The sequence below is a fragment of the Piliocolobus tephrosceles genome, chromosome X (genome assembly GCF_002776525.5).
Source record: "Piliocolobus tephrosceles isolate RC106 chromosome X, ASM277652v3, whole genome shotgun sequence".
In the NCBI taxonomy this organism is placed as follows: Eukaryota; Metazoa; Chordata; class Mammalia; order Primates; family Cercopithecidae; genus Piliocolobus; species Piliocolobus tephrosceles.
The window spans coordinates 89705409-89732353 of record NC_045455.1 but is presented as its reverse complement, the minus strand read 5'-3'; the positions used below and the strand labels follow the sequence as shown (position 1 = coordinate 89732353).

General features: G+C 44.8%; 1 protein-coding gene across 2 annotated transcripts in view; it reads left to right on the top strand.

Annotated features, from left to right (window-relative positions):
* Window positions 1-24448, top strand: part of ATP8A2 (ATPase phospholipid transporting 8A2) — a 678655-nt gene extending 654207 nt beyond the window's left edge. For both annotated transcript variants that reach the window (XM_023190282.3, XM_023190283.2), the window contains 2 exons: window positions 11186-11277; window positions 18517-24448. In XM_023190282.3, the coding sequence (XP_023046050.2) occupies window positions 11186-11277; window positions 18517-18614 (190 nt within the window). In that variant the 3' untranslated portion in view covers window positions 18615-24448. The remainder of the gene's footprint in view (window positions 1-11185; window positions 11278-18516) is intronic.
* Window positions 24449-26945: the final 2497 nt, after the last annotated feature.

Sequence of the window (26945 nt, the reverse complement as noted above, 5' to 3'; positions counted from 1 at the left end):
AGAAAGGGGGAAGGGGAATCATGTACTACCATCTAATAGAATGGAATTTCTGCAGGGCTTCTAGTTCCGTGGTAAATAAATATAACTCTTATTGAAGTTTTAGGCTGGAAAACTGATTTTGTTTTGTTTTATTCTTGTGATTTTCCTTCATTATGTAAGTGTCTTTGACTGAGGTAAACTTTCAGATAAAACAAAGGTTTAGGTAGGTCTGGAATACACTTGAGCCCCAAAGGTTTTCATTTCCTAATGATAATGAGTCAGATAAGTTGCCAATTGAGGCTACGAACTATCATTCCCTTTAAAACAGGTTAGAATGTTAACAGCCTGGTGGATTGGATTGGTAGATGTTTGGCCTTCCCTGAAGGACAGGGAACCTGGGACCAACTTTTTTTCTTGAGGGCCCGTCACATCTGTGTTTTGCAGACTGCCCAGCAGCTAATTGAAAAATAAGTTTCTAAAACTACCTGCTTGTTTTTGGCTTTTTTCTGTGATTCCGATCAGCTGTAGCTATTGACAAGATCTAAAATTCAGATTTGGAGTTATTATTTGCTGGGTACTCCACGCTCCCACTCTTTGGCTGTTATGCATATGTGATTTGTGCAGAAATAGCTTTCTAACAGAAACGTGGACACAAGAGTTTCTTTTTCTCCATCATAACTCAGCTCTCCACTTCTTCCTGAGACTGATCATTTTTCGGGGCAGGAGCATAACACCTTCTCTAGGATTTGTCAGCTTCTAAAAAGAACCTTTTTGTAAGGACTTGTATGAGCTTGGGTTTCACCATCGTTACTGGGGAGGCACCAAGACTGCACATATCTCTGGTAAATTAATGTCTGCACAACACCTTTCATAGCAATAGTTCCCAGCTAGCATACCTGCTTCTGCCAGTACAGAGCCAAAAAAAAAAAAAAAAAAGTAAGTACTTTAATGCCAATATCCCCCCACCATGGGAGAAACTGTAAAAATGGCATCATTACCAACAGCTCATGTGATAGGAGGGAATTGACCTTGATTTGGGACCCAATCCACCTTTTTTTTATTTTTTTGATTCAACTTTCTTTCTCAAAAAAAGTGTGACAAAATGCACGTAGCATAACATTTACTATTTTATAGTGTGCCATTACGTGGCAGTTGGTAGATTCACAGTGTTGTTTAACCATTACCACTGTCTAGTTCCAGAATATTTGCATCCCCCCAAAAGGGAACCCCATACGTGTGAAGCAGTCCTTCCCCTTTCCCTTTCCCCACCTCCCTGCCCTACAGCCCCTGGCAGCCACTAGCCTGTTTTCAGTTGGTACATATTTGCCTATTTTGGACATTTCATATAATCATATAATACACAGCTTTGAGGTTGGGCTTTTTCACTTAGCATAATATTTTCAGTCTTTATCCCTGCGAAGTGTGTATCTATACCATATTTTTTTATATGGCTGAATAATTCTCCATTGTATGCATAGACCACATTTGCTTACACATTTCTCAGTTGGTGGACATTTGGGTCATTCCTACTTTTGATTTTTGTGAATAACGCAGCTATGGATATTGTACTGGTATCTGAGTCCATTTTTCATTCATTTGGGTATATTCTTAGGAGTGGAATTGGGGGGTGATGAGATAATTCTGTGTCTAACTTACCAAGGAACAGTGGCTGCACCATTTTACATCTCACCAAGTAACATGCAAGAGTTCCAGTTTCTCCATCTCCTCTCCAACACTTATTTTCTTAGTTATTTTGGTTTTTGGATTTTTTTAATAGCCATCCTAGTAGGTGTGAAGTGCTATCTCATTGTAGTTTTGATTTGCATTTCCCTAATGACTAATGATACTGATTATCTTTATGTGCTTGTTGGCTATTGTGTATTTTCGTTGAATAAGGGTCTATTCAAGTCTTTTGCCCATTTTTTAATCAAGTTGTTTGTTTTTCTTTTTTTGCTTTTCAGTTGTAGGTGTTCTTTATATATTCTGGATACTAGACCTTTATCAGACATAATTTGCAAATATTTTCTCCCATTTTGTGCTTATCTTTTCATTTCCTGCATAATGACCTTTGATGCACAAAAGTTTTTAATTTTCATGAAGTCCCATTTATCTGTCCTTTATTTTGGTACTTGCATTTTGGTACTTGCATTTGGCTATTGCCAAAGCCAAGGTCATAAAGATTTACGCCTGCATTTTCCTCTAAGATTTATATTGTTCTAGCTCTTATATCTATGCTTTTAATTAATATTAATTTAAAAATTATAATTTATATGCCTCTGGGGTACGAAGTTATGTTTTGATACAGCTATACAATGTGAAATGATTAAATCAAGCTAATTAACATAGTCATCACTTCACCAACTTACCATTTTTTGTGGTGAGATATTTGAAATTTACTCTTGTTATTCTGAAGCATATAATACATTATTATTGACTATAGTTACCCTATTGTGCAATGGATCTTAAAACTTAATCCTTTTGATGCATTCATGTCCTTTGTAGCAACATGGATGAAGCTGGAAACCATCATTCTGAGCAAACTATTGCAAGGACAGAAAACCAAACACCGCATGTTCCCACTCTTAGGTGGGAACTGAACAATGAGAACATCTAGACACAGGGTGGGGAACATCACACACCAGGGCCTATCGTGGGGTGGCGGAATGGGAGAGGGATAGCATTAGGAGAAATACCTAATGTAAATGACGAGTTAATATGTGCAGCAAATGAACACAGCACATGTGTACATATGTAACAAACCTGCACGTTGTGCACATATACCCTAGAACTTAAAAGTATAAAAAAAAAAAAAACCTTACTCCTTTTGTCTAATTGAAATTTTGTACCCTTTGACCAACAGTTTCCCATTCCCTCACTCCTCCACTCTCAACTCCAGCCTCTGGTAACCATCATTGTCCTTTCTACTTCTATGAGTTCAACTTTGTAAGATTCCATATATTAATGAGATCAGGCAGCACTTGTCTTACTGTGCCTGGCTTATTTCATTTAGCATAGTGTCCTCTTGGTTTATCCATGTTATAGGAAATAACAGGATGTCCTTTTTAAGGCTGAGTAGTATTCCATTTGTGTGTGTGTGTGTGTATACAGTTTCTTCACTCATTCATTGATGGACGCCTAGGTTGGTTTCATATCATGGCTATTATGAATAATGCTGCAGAGGAGCACAGATATCCCTTCAGCGTACTGATTTCCAATCCTTTGGATTGTATACCCAGAAGTGAGATTGCTGGATCATATGATAGTTCGATTTTTAATTGTTTGGAGAAACTTCCACTGTTTTCCATAGTAGCTATACTAATTTATTTTCCCATCAACAGTGTACAGGGGTTCCTTTTTCTCTGCATTCTCACCAATACTTGTTAGCTTTCTTTTTTTTTTTTTAAATAATAACCATTCCAACATATGTGAGGTAGTATCTCATTGTGATTTTAATTGGCCTTTCTCTGATGATTAGTTGTTTGAGCATTTTTCATATACCTGTTTGTCATTTGTGTATCTTCTTTTAAGAAATGTCTATTCAGGTCCTTTGTTCTTTTTTTAATTGAGTTGTGTTTTCTTGATATTGTTTGAGTTCCTTGTGTATTTTGGATATTAACCTCTTATCAGATGTATAGCTTGCAAATATTCTTTCCCACTCTGTAGGTTGTCTCTTCACTCGATTGTTTCCTCTGTTGTGCAGAAGCTTTATTGTTTGATGTCATCCTATTTGTCTATTTTTGCTTTTACTGCCTGTGCTTTCGAAGTTAAATTGAAAAAATTACTGTCCAGACCAGTGTCTTAGATCTTTCCCCTATCTTCCTCCAGTAGTTTTAGTTTCAATTCGCATGTGTAAGTATTTAATTCATTTTGAGTTGTTTTTGTATATGGTGTGAGATAAGGATGAAGTTTCATTCTTCTGCATGTGAATATCCAGTTTTCCAACACCATTTATTAAAGATGCTGCTTTTTCTTCATTGTGTGTTATTAGCACCTTTATTGAAAATCAATTGACCATAAATGCATGGGTTTATTTCTGGGCATTCTATCCTGTTCCACTGGTCAATGCATCTGTTTTTTATGTCAGTACCATGCCATTTTATTTGCAATAGCTTTATAACATATTTTGAATACAGGGAGTGTGATGCCTTCAGTCTTCTTCTTACTGCTCAAGATGGTTTTGGCTATTGAGGGTCTTTTGTGGTTCCATATAAACTTAAGGACTTTTTTCTCTTTCTGTGAAAAATGACATTGCCATTTTGATAGGGATTGCATTGAATCTGTAGATCACTTTGTGTAGTATGACTATTTTAACAATAGTGTTGTTTTACAGTTCATGAACACGGGATAGCATTCCATTTACTTGTATTTTCTTCAATTCTTTGATCAGTGTTTTACAGTTTTCTCTATATAGGTCTTTTACCCCTTGGTTAAATTTACGCATCAGTATTTTGTGTTGTTGTTGCACTTGTAAATGGAATTGCTTTCTTAATTTCATTTTTGGATAGTTCATTATTAATATATAAAAACACTACTCATTTCTGTATGTTGATCTTGTATCTTGCAACCTTACTAAATTTATCAGTTCTAAACAGTTTTTTGGTGGAGTCTTTAGGATTTTCTAAGCATAAGATTATGTGTACCAACAAACAGAGATAATTTTGCTTTTACTTTCCTATCAGAGTACTTTTTTTTTACCCTTTTGCTTAATGGCTCTGGCTGGGACTTTCAGTTCTATGTTGAAAAGAATTGGCAAGAATGGGCATCCTTGTCTTGTTTCTAATCTTAGAGGAAAAGCTTTCAACTTTTCACCATTGAGTATGATGTTAGCTATGGGTTTTGTCATATATCCTTTATTGTGTTGAGATATATTCCCTTTATACTTAATCTGTTGAGTTTTATCATGAAGAGGTGTTGAATGGTTTTTCTGCATCTATTGAGATGATCACATGGTTTTTATATTTCATTTTGTTAATGTGGTGTGTTTACATATTTGTGTATATTAAACCATGCTTGCATCCCAGGCACAAATCCCACATGACCATGGTGAATGATAGTTTCAATGTGTTGTTGAGTTCAGTTTGCTAATATTTTGTTGAGGATTTTTGTATCTACAGTCATCAGGGATACTAGCCTGTAAGTTTTTTTCTTGTGATGTCCTTGTCTGGCTTTGGTATCAGGGTAATGCTGACTTTGTAAAATGGGTTTGGAAGTATCCCTTCCACTTCAGTATTTTGGAAAAGTTTGATAATTGGTATTAGTTCTTTAAGTGTTTGGTAGAATTCAGAAGAGCAGCCATCGGGTCTTGGCCTTTTCTTTGATGGGAGATTTTTTACTAGAGATCCAATCTCCTTCCTTGCTATTGGTCAGTTGTGATAGGTTGTAAGTGTCTAGGAACTTATCATTTATTCTAGATTATCCAATTTGTTGCCATATGATTGTTTGTAGTAAAGTCTAATGACCCTTTACATTTCTGTGGTTATCTGTTATAGTGTCTCACCTTTCAATTCTCACTTTATTTGAGTCTCCCCTTTTTTTCCCAGTCAGTCTAGCTAGGAGTTTGTAGATTTCATCTTTGAAAAAAAACAACTTTTAGTTTCACTGATATTTTCCATTGTTTTTGTAGTCTCTGTTTCATTTATTTCACTCTGATCTTTTTTGTTTCCTTCCTTCTGCCAACTTTAGGCTTGGTTTGTTCTTCCTTCTGTAGTTCCTCAAAGTGTAACATTAGGTTATTTGAAACCTTTCTTCTCTTTTGCTATAGACATTTATTTCTATAAGTTCCCCTCTTAGGATTGCTTTTGCAGCAACCCGTAAGTTTAGATATGCTGTGTTTCCATTTTCATTTGTTTCAAATATATTTATATCTTTGATCCATTTTAAGTTAATTTTGTATGTGGTGGGAAGGGCCCAATTCCATTGTTTAGCATGTGGAAATCCAGTTGACCCAGCACCATTTGCTGGAGAGATTATTCTTCTATTATTGAATGGTCTTCAAATCCTTGTCAAAAATTAATTGACCATTGACGTATGGGTTTATTTCTGGACTCTCAATTATATTCTCTTGATTTGTAAGTGCCATGCTATTTTTATTACTGTAGTTTAGCAGTAAGTTTTGAAATAGGTATGTGTGAGTTCTACAGCTTTGTTCTTTTTTCAAGATTATTTTGGTTATTTTGGGTCCCTTAGAATTCCATGTGAATCTCAAGATTAGCTTTTCTATCTTTGCAAAAAAAAAAAAAAAAAAAAAAAAAACCATTGGGATTTTGATAGGAGTTACACTGAATCTGTAAAACACTTCGGTTAGTATTGCTATCTTAACAGCATCATCTTTTAATTCGTGAACACAGGGTATTTTTCAATTTATTTGGGATGTCTTTAATTTTTTCAGCAGTGTTTTATAGTTTTTTTGTTTGTTTGTTTGTTTTAGACGGAGTCTCGCTCTGTCGCCCAGGCTGGAGCGCAGTGGCACCATCTCAGCTCACTGCAAGCTCAGCCTCCCGAGTTCATGCCATTCTCCTGCCTCAGCCTCCCAAGTAGCTGGGACTAAAGGTGCCCGCCACCACGTCTGGCTAATTGTTTTGTATTTTTAGTAGAAACGGGGTTTCTATATTAATACACAAATTGATGGAACCCATATGACCCTGGCAGAGGCAAAAGAAAACTCATTCTGAAGAACTAGAGCACACACAGGAAATGAACCACAATGAAGGAGAAAGTCCTTCTGTACTGAGGATAGGCAAATTAGCTTCCCAATAGCTAGAATTGCAAGGAAAGTCTGAAAGATTCTATAAAATAGTGATGAAAGAAGATACAGAAATTAAAAAGCAAGAGAAGGGTAGTATGTAAGAACAGGTGGATTTGGAAGAAAAAACATATAGACATGAAAAGTCCAGTGATTTAAATTAAAACATATTGGAAAATTTTAAGGTAGTTTAGATAAAACCAAAGGGAGAAGGGGAATGAAAAACATGGAAGCGATTTAGGGATGTGGAAGATAGAATGAGATCGATATGGAGATACTGTAGATAGAAGCTCCAGGAGAAGGTAAAATAGAGAACGGAGGGGAAGCAGGAATCTCAGTGTTTTCTGTAAGTGAAGATCCACAAACATTCAAGCTGTTGTAGCTTTCCAGACCTGAGCAGCTGAACAGGATATAAAAACAAACCTATACCTGGCTAACACGGTGAAACCCCGTCTCTACTAAAAAATACAAAAAACTAGCCAGGCGAGGTAGTGGGCGCCTGTAGTCCCAGCTACTCAGGGGGCTGAGGCAGGACAATGGCGTGAACCCGGGAGGCGGAGCTTGCAGTGAGCTGAGATCCGGCCACTGCACTCCAGCCTGGGCAACAGAGCGAGACTCCGTCTCAAAAAAAAAAAAACAAACAACAACAAAAAAAACCCTACAACCAGTCATACTAAATATTGTCATGAAACTGTAGCCCATCAAAGACAAAGGGAATTATTGTAAAAGCAACCAGAAGGAAAAGACAGATTCCCTGCAAAAAATGCCAACCTGAGTAAGCGTCAGTGCTGAAGACAAAAAGAGATGGGAAAATCAGAGTTGTGTGTTCTGAAGTGTTTGCATTATTCAAGAAGGGGGTTAAATTATTTTCTAACTTTTGACCTTGTCAGATATGAAGACTAGAAATGTAAGGGTGACCACCGAAATAAATAATAAAGTATTCCTCTAAACCAAAAAAAAAAAAAGCAAAAAACATGATAAACAGGAAGCATGAAATAAATGACACCATTTATACATATTTTTAAATATAATTAGATATTAATTACCCGTACGTATCTATGAAGCAACAGTATAAAATGTAGACTGGAAAGTTACTTTTTTATAGAAGGGAGAAGAATGGGGAGTATAAGGAATTTACATTTGAGACTTTATTATTTTATTAAAATCTGAAGAAGTTATCACAGTTAGGCCTGCTCCTGACATTTGCAGGACTCAGTGTAACAGTACCCATGGAGACCTTGAACTACGCACAAATATGCGAAAGTTACAAATCAAGCTAGCACAGAATTCTGTCCCTTCGTGCTGACACCTTCATAAAGTCTGGTGCGCTTCCTGATCCCTGGCTTATTTGAAGGCCTCAGCCAGAGCAAGGCAGCGTGTGAAAAAGCTCACTCCCTGGACACCCTGTCTTTGCTTCAGAACCCCAGCTCTGCCCTGCACTGAGGGCATCTGCACACGTATGGTGTGGTGGACATCCCAGCCCACGCATCCAGGTTCTGTTCACACCCCCATGCAAAAAGCACCCCTTGGCCACCCCCACAGGCCTGGGGCGTGCACACTGGCTATATGGTCTACTTTTACGGGGATGGAGCTCAGGATGAAGTCAAGTTAGCCTTGGAAGCAGGCCTGGGACTTCTAGGGTCCCAAATAACTGAGGTGGTGGACGGCAGGCCTGGGCCATGGGAGGAGGTACTTCCTTGGCTGTGGACCCCTCACCGTGTGTGGAGGAAGGGCTGTGGCACAGAGTGGGTTCCTCTGAAGCAAGATGTCGCGTTTTTAAATAATATTTCATTATAGGCTGAGCGCAGTGGCTCATGCCTGTAATCCCAGCACTTTGGGAAGCTGAGGTGGGTGGATCACCTGAGGTCAGGAGTTCAAGACCAGCCTGGCCAACATGGCAAAACGCCATCTCTACTAAAAATGCAAAAATTAGCCAGGCACGGTGGCACGTACCTGTAATCCCAGCTACTGGAGAGGCTGAGGCAGGAGAATCGCTTGAACCTGGTAGGCAGAGGCTGCAGTGAGCCGAGACTGTGCCACTGCACTCCAGCCTGGGCGACACAGCAAGACTCTGTCTCAAAAAACAAAAAGAAAAAGAAATCATTATAAAAAAAGAAGAGACGGAAAAGCGTTGACCACTCTAGGCAGCATCTGCCAGCGAAGCCCCATCCGACCTTTGTCAAGTTATCTGACGCAGCTGAGTCTGTTTTCTCACCTGCCTGGTGAGAGACCAACGTGTGTAATTTCAATGATCCCTCCCATTCCTGAGAATCTGTGACATTCTCTTAAGACCCGTCATGAGGAGGAGCTTCTGGGACGGCCAGCGTGGTTCAGGGGGCACGTCCCTGTGGTCCGGGGTATGGGGGCATAGCTAGTCCTGCATGGTCCTCAGCTTCTGAGGAAGTGATGTATCGGGTGCCCGTTATGTCCCCATGTGGGGCCTGGCTGGCGAGGCTACCTTGGGACCAGGGAGGGGGAGGAGCCTCCTCTGCACACAGTACCCTTCATTTTGTGCAGGAGTCGTGGCCAGTGCTGGGCACGTGTTGGACAGGGAGGACACGTCCTTCTTTATACCTGCCACATTCTGAAACCAGGCAGCACGGGGAGCTGCGGACAGGCGGTGATGGCAGCTACACAGAGAGACAGGTGCCACGGGCTCACTCCTCCTGTGTCTGCACATCCGTGCCATCCCGGGCAATTGCTCAGCCGGACCCAGTGAGATTAACTTGGCCCATGGAAGAAAGAGGAGAGGGGAGGGAGGACCAGTGTGAAAGGAGGGAGAGAGTATTTTTCTTCCTCAGCCATGAGACGTTTTGCCAAGCTTAGCTAGCTGAGGCTCACCCTTAATTGGTGATGAATTAAACATTGTTATTTCAACCAAGGCACTCAGAAAAATGCTCTCTCTTGGAAATTCAAAATGAACTTCAGCTCAAAGAACTGTGAAGAACAGCCAGGGTCCCCCTCCTCTTTCGATGGCCCGGGGGGAACTAAGGGGATCTGCAGTCATGGGAAGGGCCTCCTCAGGCTCCAGACTCACCGATAGTCGGGGCAGGGGGGTACATGGGATTCCAGCACCTGCAGCTTCTACAAGTCTGTATGTCCTCACATTCCCACAAACGCGATGGGGGCTGTATTTGTCTGCCTGGGCTGCCATAGGCTGTGTGGCTTAAACAGCAGAAATTGAGTTTGTCACAGTCTGGAGGCTGGAAGTCCAAACTCGAGCTATCTACAGATCGCTTTCTTGTGCAAGCGCTCTTCTTGGCTTACATGTGGCTGTGTGCTCCGTGGTCTTCCCTCCGTGGGTGCCTGTGTCCTCATCTCCTCTTATTAGGACAGCACCCATGCTGGATTAGGGCCCGCCCTGATGACCTCATTTTACCTTAATTACCACTTTAAAGGCCCTGTTTCCAAATACAGTCCCATTCTGAGGTACTAGGGGTAATGACTTCAACATGTGAATTTAGAAGGGACATTCAGCCCATAATCTATGATGCCTCTAGGTCACTGGCAAACTCCCATAATGACAAGTGAAATGACAGCCTGATAGTAAAAATCAAAGCACTTTGACCTGCCTGGGCTGTTTTCAAGCAGTCCCTTTGGGTTTATAGAAATAAACAGACTGGGCATGGTGGCACACACCTGTAATCCTAGCCCTTTGGGAGGCTGAGGCGGGAAGATCACTTAAAGCCAGGAGTTTGAGACCAGCTTGGGCAGCAAAGCAAGGCCCTGTCTATACAAAAAATGACGCACACCTGGAGTCCCAGCTACTCAGGAGGCTGAGGTGGGAGAATTGCTTGAGCCCGGGAGTTCGAGGCTGCAGTGAGCTGTGATTGTGCCACTGCACTCCAGTCTGGACGACAGTGAGACCCCAGCTTTTTAAAAATTAGAATAGAAATAGCCAAACTCCCAAACAGTTGCACATTTCTTCACAGCAGTGGCAACCTTGAAGGGAACAGGTTCAGGTAAGGCAAGGACTGCTCCTTAGGCGTCTGTTTTAGAAAACTCGCCTTGACTTTTCATTGGGGTTCAAAATAATCAAGTTCTGCAGAACGAAACTGGGCTGTGGCTGGGGTCCTGAGGCCTCCGCGGGGCTCTCACCACGTGCAGGCAGGAGGCTGCAGGCAGGAGTGAGCGCTGAGACGTTTACCCGGAAACAGGCCTCTCCTTGCAGAAGTGTCCTGAAAAGCCCAGGGTCCCGCGGGTATGGACCGGGCACAGGCACACTTCAGCGAGGAGGCGGCGCTGGCTGAGGGAGGGACTGGAAACGGCGTTTTCCACAACAGGGAGTCGGCAGCGAGGCGCCCAGATGGCATGTGCTGGAAATCACGGGCAGCTGGTGAAGCAGCAAGCCTTACCCGACGTGGGGAGGTGATCCCCCACCTCACCCCACCCCCTTCTGTCTGTCTCCTTGTACAACCCGAGTGTTCCGGTGACTCGAGACTGACGCGCTTGCTTTATCTGCAGGCTGAACGAGCGCGACCGCCTGATCAAGAGGCTGGGCCGGAAGACGCCCCCGACGCTGTTCCGGGGCAGCTCCCTGCAGCAGGGCGTCCCGCGTGAGTACGGCGGGCGGGGGCTGATGGGGAGTGGGTGTCGGTGGAGGGCGGGGGCTGATGGGGAGTTGGAGTGGGTGCTGATGGGGGGCTGGGTGGGTGCTGATGGGGGTTGCAGGCGGGGCAACTGCAACATGTGTATTTGGCCCCAGAAACGTGCAGCTTGAGTGTAGGTAATTCCCTGGGACCACAAAATCCTTAAACTTAAAATCATTAAACTTAAAATCCTGATGTGGTTATGATCCTTTCATCAGCCTCCCAAGAGAACTTTTTTAAGGTTGAAGCAGTATGACCTTTAAACTGTTGCCCCTAAAGCTAGCAATATGAACTGTTTTGTGTGGTATTGCCATATTGATTGAAACAATGACCATCATTGGGGAAAAACATCGTGCTTCTCCCAGGAAGGCTGCCCCACGTCTAAGGCTGACGTCCCCCTGCCACCCCCGCCCCCACCTCCGGATTCCAGAGGAGAGTGGGAGGCTGGGAAACATCCCCTCTTCCCTGCCTCCGACTTTGGAGCTCGGCGGGCGCGGGGGAGCTCATGGGCTTGTTTTTAGCAATCCAGTCATCAGATCCCAGCTGAGGCTGATCCAGGCCACCTTCCCCAGGGCCAAGGCCAACCCAGCCCTGCCTCTCTGGGTCCTGCGGCCTTCCCCAGCCCCTCTCCACCCCCATCATGTGCACATGCCAGCTTTTCCTCCCATACCTAGTCCCTGCTTCCCTTTCCCTTCCCTAGGAGTTTAGAGGGAAACTGGTAGAAAGAGATGAGTTGGGCCGGACGCGGTGGCTCAGGCCTGTCATCCTAGCACTTTGGGAGGCTGAGGTGGGTGAATCATTTGAGGTCGGGAGTTCAAGACCAGCCTGACCAACATGGTGAAACCTCATCTCTATTAAAAATACAAATTAGCCGGGCGTGGTGGCGCATGCCTGTAATCCCAGCTACTTGGGAGGCCGAGGCAGGAGAATCACTTGAACCCAGGAAGCGGGAGTTGTGGCTAGGCAAGATCACGCCATTGCACTCCAGCCTGGGCAACAAGAGTGAAACTCCATCTCAAAGAAAGAAAGAGAGAGGGAGGGAGGGAGGGACAGAGGGAGGGAAGGAAAGAGACAGGTTTCTGACCGTGAAGAATCATTGTTCACACAGTACAGGCAGTGAAGGATCTGTGTTCAGTTGAGCACCACCTGTCAACAGGTATTGGCAGATTTTCTCAACGGAGAGAGAAGGAGGGACACAGAATACCATTGCTTTTCAGTGATCTACTCCCTGTCCTCACTTTGCCATGTGGAATATCATGTGGGAAGAAGGGGACTGATGTGCTTCTGTCCTTTAATGCTCCACTGCCCTGGGAGGTGGCTAATGCCACCCCAAAGAGACAAAGCAGAGGCTCAGGTCGGAAAGTGGTTGGCCCAGCATTGCTCAGTGGCATGCCATGAGGTCTGCATTGCAGCCTCAGACTCTGGCCCAAAAGAGAGGTCAAGTCAAGGGTTTGATGGGACAGGAGTGCTAACTGTAGGGCAGCCCTCTGGAGATGGGCTGCCTGGGTTCCGGTCCCTGCCCCCCTACTTCTTTGTGACTTTGGGCAATTTACTTAATGTCTGCTTCTGCATCTGTAAAGTTGGGTAATATGAGAACTTACTGGACGGTAGAGGTTCGGTGTAGATCCTGCCACCCACAGCTGCACAGAAAGCCAATCACTGAGACAACAGTTATTGCCAAGGAAGAAGACTTTATCTGGTGCTATAGCCAAGGAGGTGGCGGATTAGTCTCAAATCCATCTCCCTCACTGAGTAAAATTAGGGGTTTATATAGCAGGGAAGAAATGTTAGCAATGTGTAAGAAAACAGGAATCAGGACGGGTAAGGAAGCAATCAAGATTAATGAGGGGCTTAGCATCTTCATTGTCTGCATGAGATCATTGGGTGAGTTTCAGATCTTTGCTACTTTTTGAGAGGCCTGGGGGTCCTTACCGAGGAAGGAACTTAGATAAAACAAATATAAGTGTCAAGCTTTAAGACCAGAAAGGTCATTTCTATGTTAAAAAAAGAAAAAAAAACTGTCTGTGGGACTATTGGGTCAGTTTCAATTAGGAGGATTAAATGAGATCATAAAGTGCCTAGAACAGTAAAGGCAATATAGAGTCCAATGAATGTTGGGTATTATTTTTCTGTCATTAGCTGAATAATTTTGAGAAACTTAATTTCTCTAAATTTTTATTTTCTCCTATGGAAGAAAAAGAATTTTAATGATACACATCTTACACAGTCCTTGTGAGTCTTCATGACAGTAGGTGTAAAGCACCTTTTGTATGCCAGACGCAGAGAAAACACATACAGGTTCCCAGAACTCTACAGGGTCTGTTCTGTGGAGCCGTGTTGCCTCTCTGATGAATGTTTCAAAATAACCATAGACAGAATATACACGAGATATATATCGTGATCAAAGACCGAATGAGAATTTTTATGGGAGAGTCATAAATGTCTTAAGACAACTACTGAATGCTTTTCTTAAGTCAATATTTGGAAGGCCAAAAAAGTCTACTGAATAAATATAAGAAATAAGAACGCTTCTAAAATCACACCGTATTTTTTAAACACTCAGTGACTAGTACCAGAACCTGATGGATAACTTAGGACATTTCTGTCACTAACAGCCAGAGAAGATCATCGGGTGGTCAGAGCCGGTCCTGGGGTGCAGGACGGGCATATAGCAGATCTCAGCCTTTTATGTTCCCCCTGGGTCTGTCCAGGAAACTGGCAGGAAAAACTCTAATCTTGGTAGTATTTTAGTTCCTGTGAGCCACCAACACACAATATTTGTAATCAGCATTTCCTACACAGTCTGATTTCCTCATTGTCCCCATGGTCTTCTCATTTCTGTGGCTATTAGGAATCTTTCCAGACAGGAAACTGCTATTTTCATTAAGATGCTATCAGAGCGCAGATTCAAAGGAATGCTACTTAAGGGGAGTTTTATTCCAAAATAATGAAAAAAAAAGACATGATTTTATGGATTTTACCAAATGTTCTACCCAGAGAAGACAAAACAGCTAAGAAATCTATGTATCTTCCCACCTCCTTTCACCTACACGATTCCATCCTCCCTTCTGGCTGTGGCTATTTAGAAAGCAGATGCTTTAGGAAGCCAGCCAGGGAAAGTTGGGTCCATGAGAGCTCCCTCCAGGCCCCCATCGGGACTTTTCTGGCCGCTTGGACTTCCTGAAGGATGAGTGAAAGTGGGGGATACAAAGACCTGGAGGCTTCCTCTGAGCTTCCTGTTTGGATGCAAATGGCAGTTAAGGGTTCAGTAGGCAGAACTGGGAGCAGGTCTGTATCTTCCTCAGGTGGGACGGAGGCTGGGCAGGCAGGGACGGCTGAGGGGTGATGGTGTCTGGTTTTCCAGTAAAACTCCTCCCGTGACAGCTCTGACTCCCACCAGGCCTGTTTTCTAAGAGGAAAATGTTTTATCTGAACCTGGGAGGACCCCCTCTCCCAAGATAAACCTATCCGGCCATCCTCCTTTCACTCTTGAGTTGTAGACTCGGCTTTCATTCTTGGTTAAGGTTAAGAAAGTCTTAGCGTACAACATGCTGGAAATGTGGTGATAGGTGCAAACAGTGGGAACTAGGGAACATAGTGGGAGACATTTAGCACAGACTCGGCGCAGCTCTACTTACCCTGGGAGGTTTACAACAGAAGGGGGACTCTTCTCTGCCTGTCTCTTCAGAGGAAAACCTCGGAACCCTTCCCACCCCGGGGGCCCGAATTGTCCCACTGCAATCCCGTGGGAGGCCCTTGTGGCCATGGCACTAATGCACACAGAAGAAGTGACAGAGTTATGAGCTGAAGAAACCCCCAGAGTTGGGTTTCCAGTAGATACAGGCATGTTATAGAAAACAAGATAAATGAAATAAAAAAGCTTTTGCACCTTCCATTTAAACAGGAAGTAGCCTATTCCAAAGGCTAAGATACCTTTCCCAAAAGGACACTCCCAAATTTATTTTTATGTCTCCATGAGTTCCCCACAAGCAGGAGAAAAAAGCAGGCCAAAAGAGATATAATACGTAGTTCTTTTTGGACAGACTGTTGACACCAAACACCAACCCTTTCTTTTCTAGCATGGAGGTGGAGGCCTCCATGTTGGTGCAGTGCGAACTAGTACTGACAGAGGGAGAGGATCCTGCAGCCTGGGTGTGACGGGCCAGGAACATGTCCTGGAGCCCATAGAGAGGATTGGAGCTTGAGAGAACTTGCGCCTGGCCTGGTCCAGGCCATTTAATTTACAGAAAAGTACACCAAGACCCAGGGAGCTTAAAGAGCCCAAAGTCACATGGACAAGTAGCAGCAAGCAAGGACTAGAACCACCCTTTGTTTCCTGGCCACCACCCCGACCCCATGCTGCAGCCACCTGGGGCCCCCAGAATCTAACATAAAAACAAGCAAGTGGAGAAAGACGTCTTCAGGGTGGAGAGCTCAGTAGTCCTCAGCCTGCCAGTAGAAGAGTTTATAAGGAGTATGTCCAGTTCTTTGGGGTGACTGTTCCTCACTCGGAACCACTTCAGTAGGACTGAGGAGCAGCCCTTGGGATGGTGCAGCAGCTGTGGAGCCGGTGGTGACCCTGCCATTGCAGCTGCTGTTCTGCCAGGCCCCCTCAGGAAGACATCAGATGTGTACTAGAAACGTTCCTTATTAAAGAACTGGAGAATGGAAATTGTCCAAGTTGACCACAGTACATAGCCTGGTTACTGGAGCAGATGAGACAGTGTTATTTGCTAGACTTTGCTTTGAAACATCCCAAGGAAAGACGTCTCCTCTTGGACTGCAGTAAAAACGCTTCACAAGGTCCTGCTTGTACAGGATTTGGGATGAGAGTGTGTGTGCCACACGGTGCCAGAGGGCGGCAGGAGGCCGGGGCAGCTGCTCCAAAGCCGGGCAACGGAGGTTTCCTTGTCCCTGCTGATTTCTGATTAAGCAACTTGGTGGAAATCCAAAAGCTCTCAGGAGAACAGGAGTGGTGGCATTTGCTCTTCAGTGCTTGGAAGCAGATCATGTGAAGACTCTAAAGCCCTGAGTATCAAAGCACAGCCACCTGGTCAGGAAGTTCAAGTGCGCTAGGTGTGGGCCCAAGGCTGGAACAAGCATGTTCGCCCCCAAGGGAGCTCCCCTCCCGGCTGGTGCTGCCTTCAGGCTCAGGGACCCACCTGCTCCTGTTCCCAGCTATCTGGGGGCTCACACTGGTCTAGGAGCTGCTTCACTGTGGCTACCACGTGGTGGGAATTTTTGGTTTGTAGGTTTTGTTTTGCTAGAAATGGAGGTGGGCAAGTAGACGAAAGCTCCCTGTGGAAGATTCCTCTGTTCTGTTCCCCTGGCTCAGCTTGTGTCACCTTCTCTCCCACCTACTATCTCTTCCTCCCATGCCTCACTGGTCTGGGCCCTCCTCTCTGCTGCTCAGCCCATGTCCTTAGTCAACTCTCAGGCCACCTCTGCAGACAAGCCCTTGCCTCCCCGGATAACCCCCCTGAGCCCTTGGGATTCTCAGGCAGTGGCTGGAAGGCATGCTGTGTGGAAGAGCCGGAAGCCAGCCCTGGACTGGGACTCTCAGTTATGGGAACACACAGAGTAAGAAAACAGCCTGAATGTCTTCTTTTAAAATCTGCTCCTCTTCTCCATCCCACGAGGACTCTTCTGTCTTGTTACTGTACGTCTTGATACTCTAGAAATTTCCTTTTTAAGCCAGATGTCTGAGGAAATTAGCAGGCAGTCCAGGAACTGATACATTGGCACACTTTCCGACTTCTTTTCTCCTTTTAAAGAGTAAGACAGTGAATTCACAGCTCTCCTGATAAGCTGTAAGCATACATGGATGGAAGTCAAGATTGTCAGGTTTTGATTGTGTTGTCTTTTGGCCAGAATGTCTAATTGAGCTGTGGGACTTTTCCAGACCCCTGACACACAAGGGTTAGCCTGCGGAGAGCGGGCCTTATACATGTCTTTCTGTGGGAAGGGCCAGTTGGAAGCAAAGCCCCAGTCTGGGCTTGTGAACACTAAAGCCGTTTCTCGGCTATAGAGTGTGGATCCTGGGTTTGCTTCTCAGCTCTGCCACGCATGAGGCCTGTGACCTTGAGCAGGTCACAAAAATCTCTGTGCCTCAGTTTTCCCATCTGTGAAGTGGGAGGAATATAATCACCTATCTCATAGGGTTTCTGGGAGGATTAAATGAGCTATGTTATAGAACAGTGTCTTAGACACATGGCATTTAATGGGTCTTCGCTGCTATTGATTTTATTAGTAGTGTTATGAACTGATTGTGTAAGAACCAGTCTTCCTGTGGCAACAGGTCCAGTCAATCACTAAATTCCTTTTGACTTTATTGTGTGACCTTTTTCTTTATTTACACAGAAACAACCCTACTTTGATTACTTATTACCAGTCTAGATCAGTCTTGATTTAAAAACAGGGCTGGGCACAGTGGCTCACGCCTATAATCTCAGCACCTTGGGAGGCCAAGGTGGGCAGATTGCTTGAGGTCAGGAGTTCGAGACCAGCCTGACCAACATGGTGAAATCTCGTCTCTACTAAAAATACAAAAAATTAGCTGGGCACGGTGGCGCATGTCTGTAGCCCTAGCTACTCAAGAGGCTGAAGCAGGAGAATTGCTTGAACCCTGGAGGCAGAGGCTGCAGTGAGCCAGGATCGCGCCACTGCACTCCAGCCTGGGCAATGGAGCAATATTGTGTCTCAAATAAATAAATAAATAAACAAACAAGAAGGCCCCAGGCATCACGTGCATTTGGCCAGCTTGCACTATTAGTGTTGTGTGTGTTTTCCCTGGCATGTTTTCAGCTTCATAAATTAGCCGGCTCTCCTGCAGCGTCAGGTGGACAGGAGTACTTCCTCTTAATTGGCAGTGGGAAAGTGGAGACGGGGACCAGTGACCCACTGTATGTGATTGCCACACTGAGCTCAGCCGCAGCCCCCTAGAAATAGGAAACCTACCCTCAGAGCCATTCCCATCCCAGCATCAGCAGCTAGAACCACGGGACCCCAGTCAGCCTGCCCACGGCTGCCACGGCCCCTCTATGGCCACAGGTTTCTTCATCTCAAGCCTCCAACTATCCAAGGCTAAGGAGGCCAGGTGTCGCACACCACTCACCCGCACGCTGCCAAAAACGCAGCGTATTTAAACCTAGTGTGCTCCCCCCGATTCTCCTGTTAACCAGTTTCTCCTCTGTGCTTCACTTTCAGATGGGTATGCTTTTTCTCAAGAAGAACACGGAGCTGTTAGTCAGGAAGAAGTCATCCGTGCTTATGACACTACCAAAAAGAAATCCAGGAAGAAATAAGACATAAATTTTCCTGACTGATCTTAGGAAAGAGATTCAGTTTGTTGCACCCAGTGTTAACACATCTTTGTCAGAAAAGACTGGCGTCAGCAGCCAAAACACCAGAAAACACATTTCTGTGGCCTTAGCCAAGCAGTTTGTTAGTTACATATTCCCTCGCAAACCTGGAGTGTAGACCGCAGGGGAAGCTATCTTTGCCCTCCCAGCTTGTCTGCAGTGCTTAGCCTAACTTTTGTTTACGTCGTTATGAAGCAGTCAACTGTGCTCTGTGAGGTGTGAAATTAAAAACATTATGTTTCACCAGTATTTAAACATCAGAACTAGTTGTCCTGGGAGAAAGGGAAAGTTTTATGTTGCGTGAGAAGCCCATCTTGTGTAATTGGAGCAGGGCACACTTGCTTCCTGTTTGGTTAACTCACAGATTAAGTCCAACGGGCCACATGCAGACTTCACTGTAGGCAGGTTGCTCTGCTGCTTTGATTCCTGTTTTGTTTGTGTAAAGTTGGCATACACTTCTTGATTGCAGTGAAATCACAAAATTCTATATCGGGGTGGTCAACCTGAGAAGATTTATTTGAACCTCTTAGCCACATTTCCAGCAGGGCAAACGAACTGATGCCCTGGCAGAGTCTTCCGCTCCCTCTCCAGGTGCACTCGGCCCAGTCCCGCCGCCGTGTCCAGGCGTCCCTCACCCCCACACCTGCTGCATGGCTGGCCACGGCGCCCAGTGCATGGCGGCTGGTGGGCAGCCAACGCAAACCTGCGCCTTTCCTTGTTCCACTGCAGACTCAGAAACAGACGCGAAAAATTCCTTCTTCTACCGCCCTTTTTGTTCTGTAAAGAAAGGAAAGAAGCATAGCCTTTCCGCATATATTCTAAATGTCTCTGCCTCTGTCTGACATGGGACCACCCCACAGGTCAGAGTGGTGGTAGAACCCCTTCAGCACTCCCAGCCATGGTCAGGCTCTGAATACTCCCTTCCCAACATCCAGACTGCTGGGTCTTTGGCATCCACTTACATTAGAACCCACGCTTCTTTCAGAGCACAGTTTGGACTTTCACTGTTGGGAAATGAATGAATTGATAACACGCCTGTGCAGCGAAGAAACACACCTGTCACTCTTAGCTCTAGAGTCAGAGGATGAGTAAACCCAGATGCAAGAGTATAGGACATTGAACGGGGAGAACAAGATGACCACAGAAGTCCTCCGAAGGAGAAGGAAGGGCACGGAAGACACTGAGAGGAGGACACAGAGGAATCGCTACCAGATCTCCGCAGTAGAAACTCTGAAATAAACCCTGAGACCCAGACAATTGTCATGATCAGCCCAGTGTGTATGAGAGCTTAAACAAGAGCTTCACACGCAGTTTTAATTGAAAAGAATTCCAAACATTTCAGGGAAGCACCTTTTTTGAAATACACCGACATGGTTTCCTTTCTGTATCCCATCAGTGTTAGACACAGGTACCCATCAGAATATGGCATATCCTGAATTCTGAGACAAGGAAGCGAAGTGCTGAATCACTGATTTTCCCAACTGCAGAGTCCCACACTCTAAATCTTAACCAAACCTAGGTGCTTTCAGGCATGAATGTGAGTATCTGGGGCCCTTACTAGACAACCTGCCTGGAGCCCTGTTCTCTGCTCTGGTTGCCAAGCCGGATTTTTGGATGGCCTGAATACTTCTGGGCAACTGTTACTGGTGAAAATGGGAGTTCAGAGCACGTTTTGGATTTTCACTGTTGGGAAATGAATGAATTGATAACACGCCTGTGCAGCGAAGGAGCACACCTGTCACTCTTAGCTCTAGAGTCAGAGGATGAGTAAACCCTGTGGGGATGATTGTGCTAAATTAGGAAATAGCACATTAGTGCACTTTGTTTCCTAACCCTTTATTTTCGGAAATCTACAACTTACTGGGCATGGAAATCATTTAAAACATGATTTGCATTGACTAAGAAAACGAATCCTTACTTAGGAGGTGACCAGGATGCAGAGAGGGCCTGAGGGGCAGCAGAACAATGCAGTTCACAGGTGAGGTTCCCAAAAGGGCCATTCCTTTCTCCCCAAGGTGCATAAAACATTTTAAATTAGAAAACATTTTAAATTTTAAGTACCCAGCAAGACTGAAGGATTGTCATGCAGGAACTATAACACAAAATGTGCCTATGACTAACACGACAAACCAAGGTGTATGGTTTTTTTTTTTTTTTTGCACACCCAGAAAGGTGATGGCCAAAATACAGAGGAGAAACGAAAACTGGAATTGAATGCGCATTAGGCATCGTAACTATTAATATTTTGTTTTATTTGGGAAATAAGCCTATTTGGAAAGAGTGGATTAGAAATTCAATTCTTTGTCAAACAGCTCTGTCTTGAACTTGAAGCCTTGCAAATCAGAATTATGAATTTGTGTGTTTGTGTTTGGGGTTTTTGTTTTTATTTCTTACATTAGAGTTCATATTTTCTGGGATTTAAATATACAGGTGTATTTTCCTATTCTCTTGAGAAGTAAACTAAACAATCTTTGCAATGATGACGGATGCACACAGAAGAAAACATTAGAAGACATTACTTTCTATCCTCCCATGTGGTTGAGCATTCTTACAGCCAAATGACTACATTGGGTTTCTAGGAGGAGCAGCTGTCACTACATGTGATATATAATGTTTAGCCAGGGCCAACTCAGGGGCTGTGTCATTTGTCCTGTCTTCAAATTGAGGTCAGAGTGTCACAGCCCCTTCCCTGGGGCAGGGTGGACTGGACTAGGTTGCATACGCTGGCTGTCAGCTCAGCGAAAATGCCACATGGGGCTTGTCACTCTGCCACACACTGACTCATGGGCTGGCAGGTCACACTCGGTTAGTGCTCCAGGGCCGGACTCTGGATTGAGCTAAACTGGCAGAATCCACTTAGGCCAACCCTTGGCCTACTGCTGTACATAGACAGCCCAGTCCTGTGTTGAGTCTCTCTTGTCCTGGATGACCCTGCAAAAGGAAGAGACCAGTTATGCTCTGGGCTTAGTTCTGGGTTTCCACTGCACACGGACATGTGCCAGCAAGGGTAGCTGTGGAAAACACGTATCAGGAGAGCAGGGTCGTCTGGATTAATACTCCGTGCTGATCAGAACGGGCTCGCTCATAATTTAGGAGTGGAGTTGATGTGTCTGTTCTGCCTCAATGCAGAATATTCCAGGCTGCTTGACCAGGGTTATGTCCGCCCACCTCCCAACACACATGCACACATGAAGACAAAAACATGGTAACTCTTTTGGTTCGGTACACCGTACAAAACGTGCTTTGGAGCATGGAGTGCTGTTTCTTTAACACTTGTAGAGGAATATCCTGAGAAGTGAACCTGGGCTTTGGGAGAGCTCAGCTGAGAATTCTGTTGACATTTTCTTTCCCTTGACAAGGCTTCAGGTCTGTCTCACTATGGGGAGCTGGCTGTGAAAATCAGTAATAACTTGTCAAGACACGGTGAAAAATGGGGGCGAAAAGTGAGTCTAGGTAACTAATGTCTTATAATGCATATATAAGTAAATATTGCAGGCTTTAAGGTTGAATTTTGTAAAAAGAAAGCTGTCGTCTATAATTTCCATTTGTTATAATAATGACCTTTAATCTTGTTGTTTGGAACCATAAAGCATTTTTATCAGGTACTTCTGTTCCAAGGGGTTTATGTCTTAGACTATAGCTGAATTGAATGTTTGCAAAACTCTGCTATAGGATAAGGTGGTCTTTAGTTTTGAACGTGTGAAAAGACTGCACACTTTTCAACCAGGGTTTGAGTTACTGCCCAGGGTCATCGTCTCAAAGTAATTCAAAGGAGTGATTTAACTTCAGCATTTGAAATGTAGCCTTTATCTCCTGGGATCCATAAAAAAATGTGAACAGGGAAATGGTGGCCGAGCAGAGCCTGAAATAATAACTTGGCAAAGAAATGAGTTTATCAGTTCGAGTCAAGACATGGCATCCCCTGTTACACTCAAGAAATGCTCTTCATGTAAATGTTTACACGGACGTATGGAATAACGATGGGGACAGTTAAAACCCCCTCCCTTGAAAAAAAAGGAACTCTACATCAGTTGGGTTTGTTGTTGATTCTTCATTGGCTCTAGGCAGTTAACCGTCTCATAATAGCCTTGGGGGAGATTATTTAACCTCATTCTAGCCATTTTTCCATCTCAAAGGCCAAGAAGGACTATTAGAAGGGTTTTGGATGGGTTTCGGAGGTGAGGTCCCAAGACCCCCATAATGACATTATTAGGTATCCTTGAAAGGAACAGACCAGCATGCTGGATGTGTCGTACCCTTCATTTATTTATTTTTTCTCAGTATCCCAAGTTGTCCATCAGTACATTCCCCTTCACCTTACCTGATGTTCACTTAATGCCCAGTCTGTAACTAATGTTCTGTGTAAAGCTCTCTTAATTTGTTGGCTATGAGTGATTTGTGAATCCGGGATGTAACGCTGAGTGAGGAGAAAAGGGCATTGAGCCAGCATAAATCTTAACGGGCAGAAGCCACAAACAAATGGGAGCAGAAATGAAGGGCGCGCTCCCCCGCACCGTACCCCTTGTATAATCCAGTGTTAACCTCTGAGGGACACCTCGGCTCTCCCAACCGAGGAGAGACAAAAGAGGGATTCTTTTTACACCCAGGCTGGCGCATTTTCAAGTGACAATCTCTGGCTCTAGTTGCCTTTGAGATATCCACTCTGCTCTTTCTCCCAGGCCTCAGACCAAGAAAAACATGCTCTCAAGATTAGCCCATAGGCAGTCCTTGTGACCTGGCTGAAGAAAGAAAGGAGACCTGTTTGTTTTAAAAGTCAGGCGCAAAGTGTCAGGTAGCTTTGATTTATGACAGAAAGAGGAAGAAGAAAGTTGGAGTAACAGCACTATCCAAATAACCCTGCCCAGGAAACTTGGGGGTCAAGAGAGCTTATCAAGAGCCTTTTATAGGTAAGCTCTTCCGAGTGAAAGAGAAAAGGCCGGAAAGAGGGAGAGAGCCCAGACAGCAGGCTGTGAACTCACTTCCAATGGGATTGGAGTCTGTTGCATTCCTAGAGATAGCCTGATACGTGGTTTATAGCTGAATCAATAAACACCACCAAAACAAAAAACAAAAAACACAAAAAGGAAACCTGCCCTGTCATGGAGTTTCTCTCTTTCCCTGCACAGTAAAGACTTTTGGGTTTTCATGGAGAAAATCAATGTCAGTACTGAAACTCACCCTCCTCTCCTGCCCCACTCTCCCCCGTTGCCCAAGATGGCCAAGTTCCGGCCTATGCAATGCCGCTTCCCTCTGAGCCTCCCTCTCGAGGGCCATGCAGGCAGCCACAGCAGGGCCAGCTGCAGGATGGGGCTGCAGGTCACTGAACTGTCCTTCAAATGCATCATCTTTGTGGCCTCTTGCTCATGCGAGCAAAGCCATGTGCTCTCCTGTCTGCTGTCACATCCGTGCCTGAACTGCTTAAATATTGTTTGCGATGGGGAGGTTTTAATCTGGTTATGCAGAGGGAAGCGGGGCGGTGGGGGCACGTTTAATTGGCTCCCAGCAGAGTGGTTGAGCGCTTCTATGGTGTGTGGGGTTTTTTGTTCCCTCCCTCTAGAAGTGTTACCGTTTTCACGTCCTATTAATGTCCTCTGGTTGTTAAATTACAGCAGCACATTATAGTGCACTGGGTTCCCTCCTGGAGTGAATAAATGAAGACCATCTACTTGTATTTTTAGAAGTTTTGGGAGAATGTAGTGATTTGTGGCTTTGATCAATCCTGTTGACTGGTGTATGTCTGTGTAAACCTGTTTCAAATAAATTTTTTGTTAAAGTAAGTGATTGGACTGTTGTATTCTGGAATTTTCTTTTCCACTAATAAGCATTTACTGCCACAGGGACTGCGGCCTGTAACACAGGGGTTTGTCAGCAGGTGCAGGCTCAAGGACACATAACACTGCCTGGAGAGCCGAGGCCCAGGCAACGGCGTTCCCTGGCAGGAGCGCAGGAGAGTCTGCGTTGCAGATGAACACGTGCTGTTTCCTCTGAGGCAAGGCCCCCTTTTCTAGAAGAGAGTCCAGGGGGCCACACTGAGTTTGGATTCAGTCGCTCAAAGGAAAGAATGGTGCTTACAAGACCTCCTTCCTCCATGACTTCCTTCCCTCTAATTCATCTCATTTGGCTACAAACTGAGAGGGAGGCAGCTCAAGTTCAACTGGCAAGCAGGAAATCATAACATTCTTACTTTAAAAAGAGGAGACACCCCTGCCCTTTCTCTGTAGGTACAAGGAGTTGCATTCAGGTAAATATCCATTGCCTCCAGGTTCTCTGTGATGCCTCAGCCAAGGCAGCCTCCTCGCACCTGGGATAAGGTGGGAGGAAGCTGGGGGGCCCCGACGTTGGCCCCTTGCCTGGCTTTGTTTGGGTAGCTCTGTACTTCCCCAGCAGGGTGTGACCTGGGGATTGAAGACAGCCTGTTAGCTGACAGTTCGCTGTAGGGGCTTGAGCCTGGTTCCCAAAAGAGTTCTTAATTGCACTCTGAATTTATAGCAATTTTCCATAGCCGACTTTGATTCCTCCCAGATGGTCCAGTTTCTATCAGACCTGGATTTGACCAGCCCAGGGCAGTCCTGACCTCAGTGACGGTGTCCCAGGCATGGCAAGGACACGGGAGGCCTCACTTGCAGGCAGAGAGTTCTACAGTTTAGAGCTCACCAGGGAAGGGCTTTCATCTCCTGCTCTACATTAGCCAGGCCTTTTTTTTCCCCCAATGGTGAAAAAATAAAAATGATTTAATACAATCAACAGCGAAGTGTTAAATTCCAACCTTTGCCATTTCTTGGTCATATCTTTACAAAATCTGCCTTTGCAGCTGCAATGGTTTTCCTGAAATGTCATTCTTCACTGGTTCTCAGCAGAATAAACTCAAACCATTGTGAGGCCCTTATCAGCTGAAAACAGTTTGCAGACCCTAACCTTTCTGCCTAAAGCAATGTTCTTTGTAATGATGTCCTCCGAAAAAGTCTCAGGATACTTTGAAAAATTGTTCAGCTCCTGCTACTATTTTCAAAATGTTTATTATGGAAGAGACATATGTAATGTGAGGAGTTAAAGTGTATAGCAAACTTGTCCAACCTGCGGCCCAGGACAGCTTTGAATGTGGTCCAACACAAATTCATAAACTTTCTTAAAACATTATGAATTTTTTTTTTTTTTTTTTTTTTTTTTTTTTGACACAGAGTTTCGCTCTTGTCGCCCAGGCTGGAGTGCAGTGGCACGATCTCGGCTCACTACAACCTCTGCCTCCCAGGTTCAAGTGATTCTCCTGCCTCAGCCTCCCGAGTTGCTGGGATTACAGGCGTCCGCCACCACACCTGGCTAATTTTTTGTATTTTTAGTAGAGATAGGATTTCACCATGTTGGCCATGCTGGTCTTGAACTCCTGGCCTTAAGTAATCCACCCACCTCGGCCTCCCAAAGTGCTGGGATTACAGGAGTGAGCCACTGCACCTGGCCAGTGTTACTGTATTTTATGTGTAGCCCATGACAATTCTTCCAGTGTGGCCCAGGTAAGCCAAAAGATCAGGCACCCCTGGGTGTATGGCAGAGCAACAGGGCATGTGACGTGGGGCTGCTCTGCCTCTGATATCTTCCACCTCATTCTGTCCCACACGTGAGTCTTTTGAGGGAACTTTCCAGCTCTGGTTGGAAGGCCAAGCAGTTAATGTTTTGTTTTTTTTGAGACGGAGTCTCGCTCTGTCGCCCAGGCTGGAGTGAGTGGCGTGATCTCGGCTCACTGCAAGCTCCACCTCCTGGGCTCACGCCATTCTCCTGCCTCAGCCTCCCAAGTAGCTGGGACTACAGGCGCCAGCTGCCGCACCCAGCTAATTTTTTCTATTTTTAGTAGAGACGGGGTTTCCCTGTGGTCTCGATGTCCTGACCTTGTGATCCGCCCGCCTTGGCCTCCCAAAGTGCTGGGATTACAGGCGTGAGCCACCACGCCGGGCCTGAGCAGTTAATGTTAACCGGGGCTACAGATGAGGCTCTGGGACTTGATTACCAAAGGGGGACAAAAATAAAACCCTTCCACCTACTGAAGCTACAAGCACCGAACACATCTGGTCCACCTCAAAAGCATTAAGCTTTCACTTACTAAAAGTAGGCCATGCACATAAATAAGATGATTTAAAATTCCTGAGGGCTGGTCTCAGCACTCCATCTTCAGCTGTTCGTACTTCTCTACAATGAACTGTTGTTGACTTAAGATTCCAGAGCAATGGCTTTTTGAAGAAAGGGTGCACAGGTAATCTCTAAAGCAACTGCATTAGCCTGAAC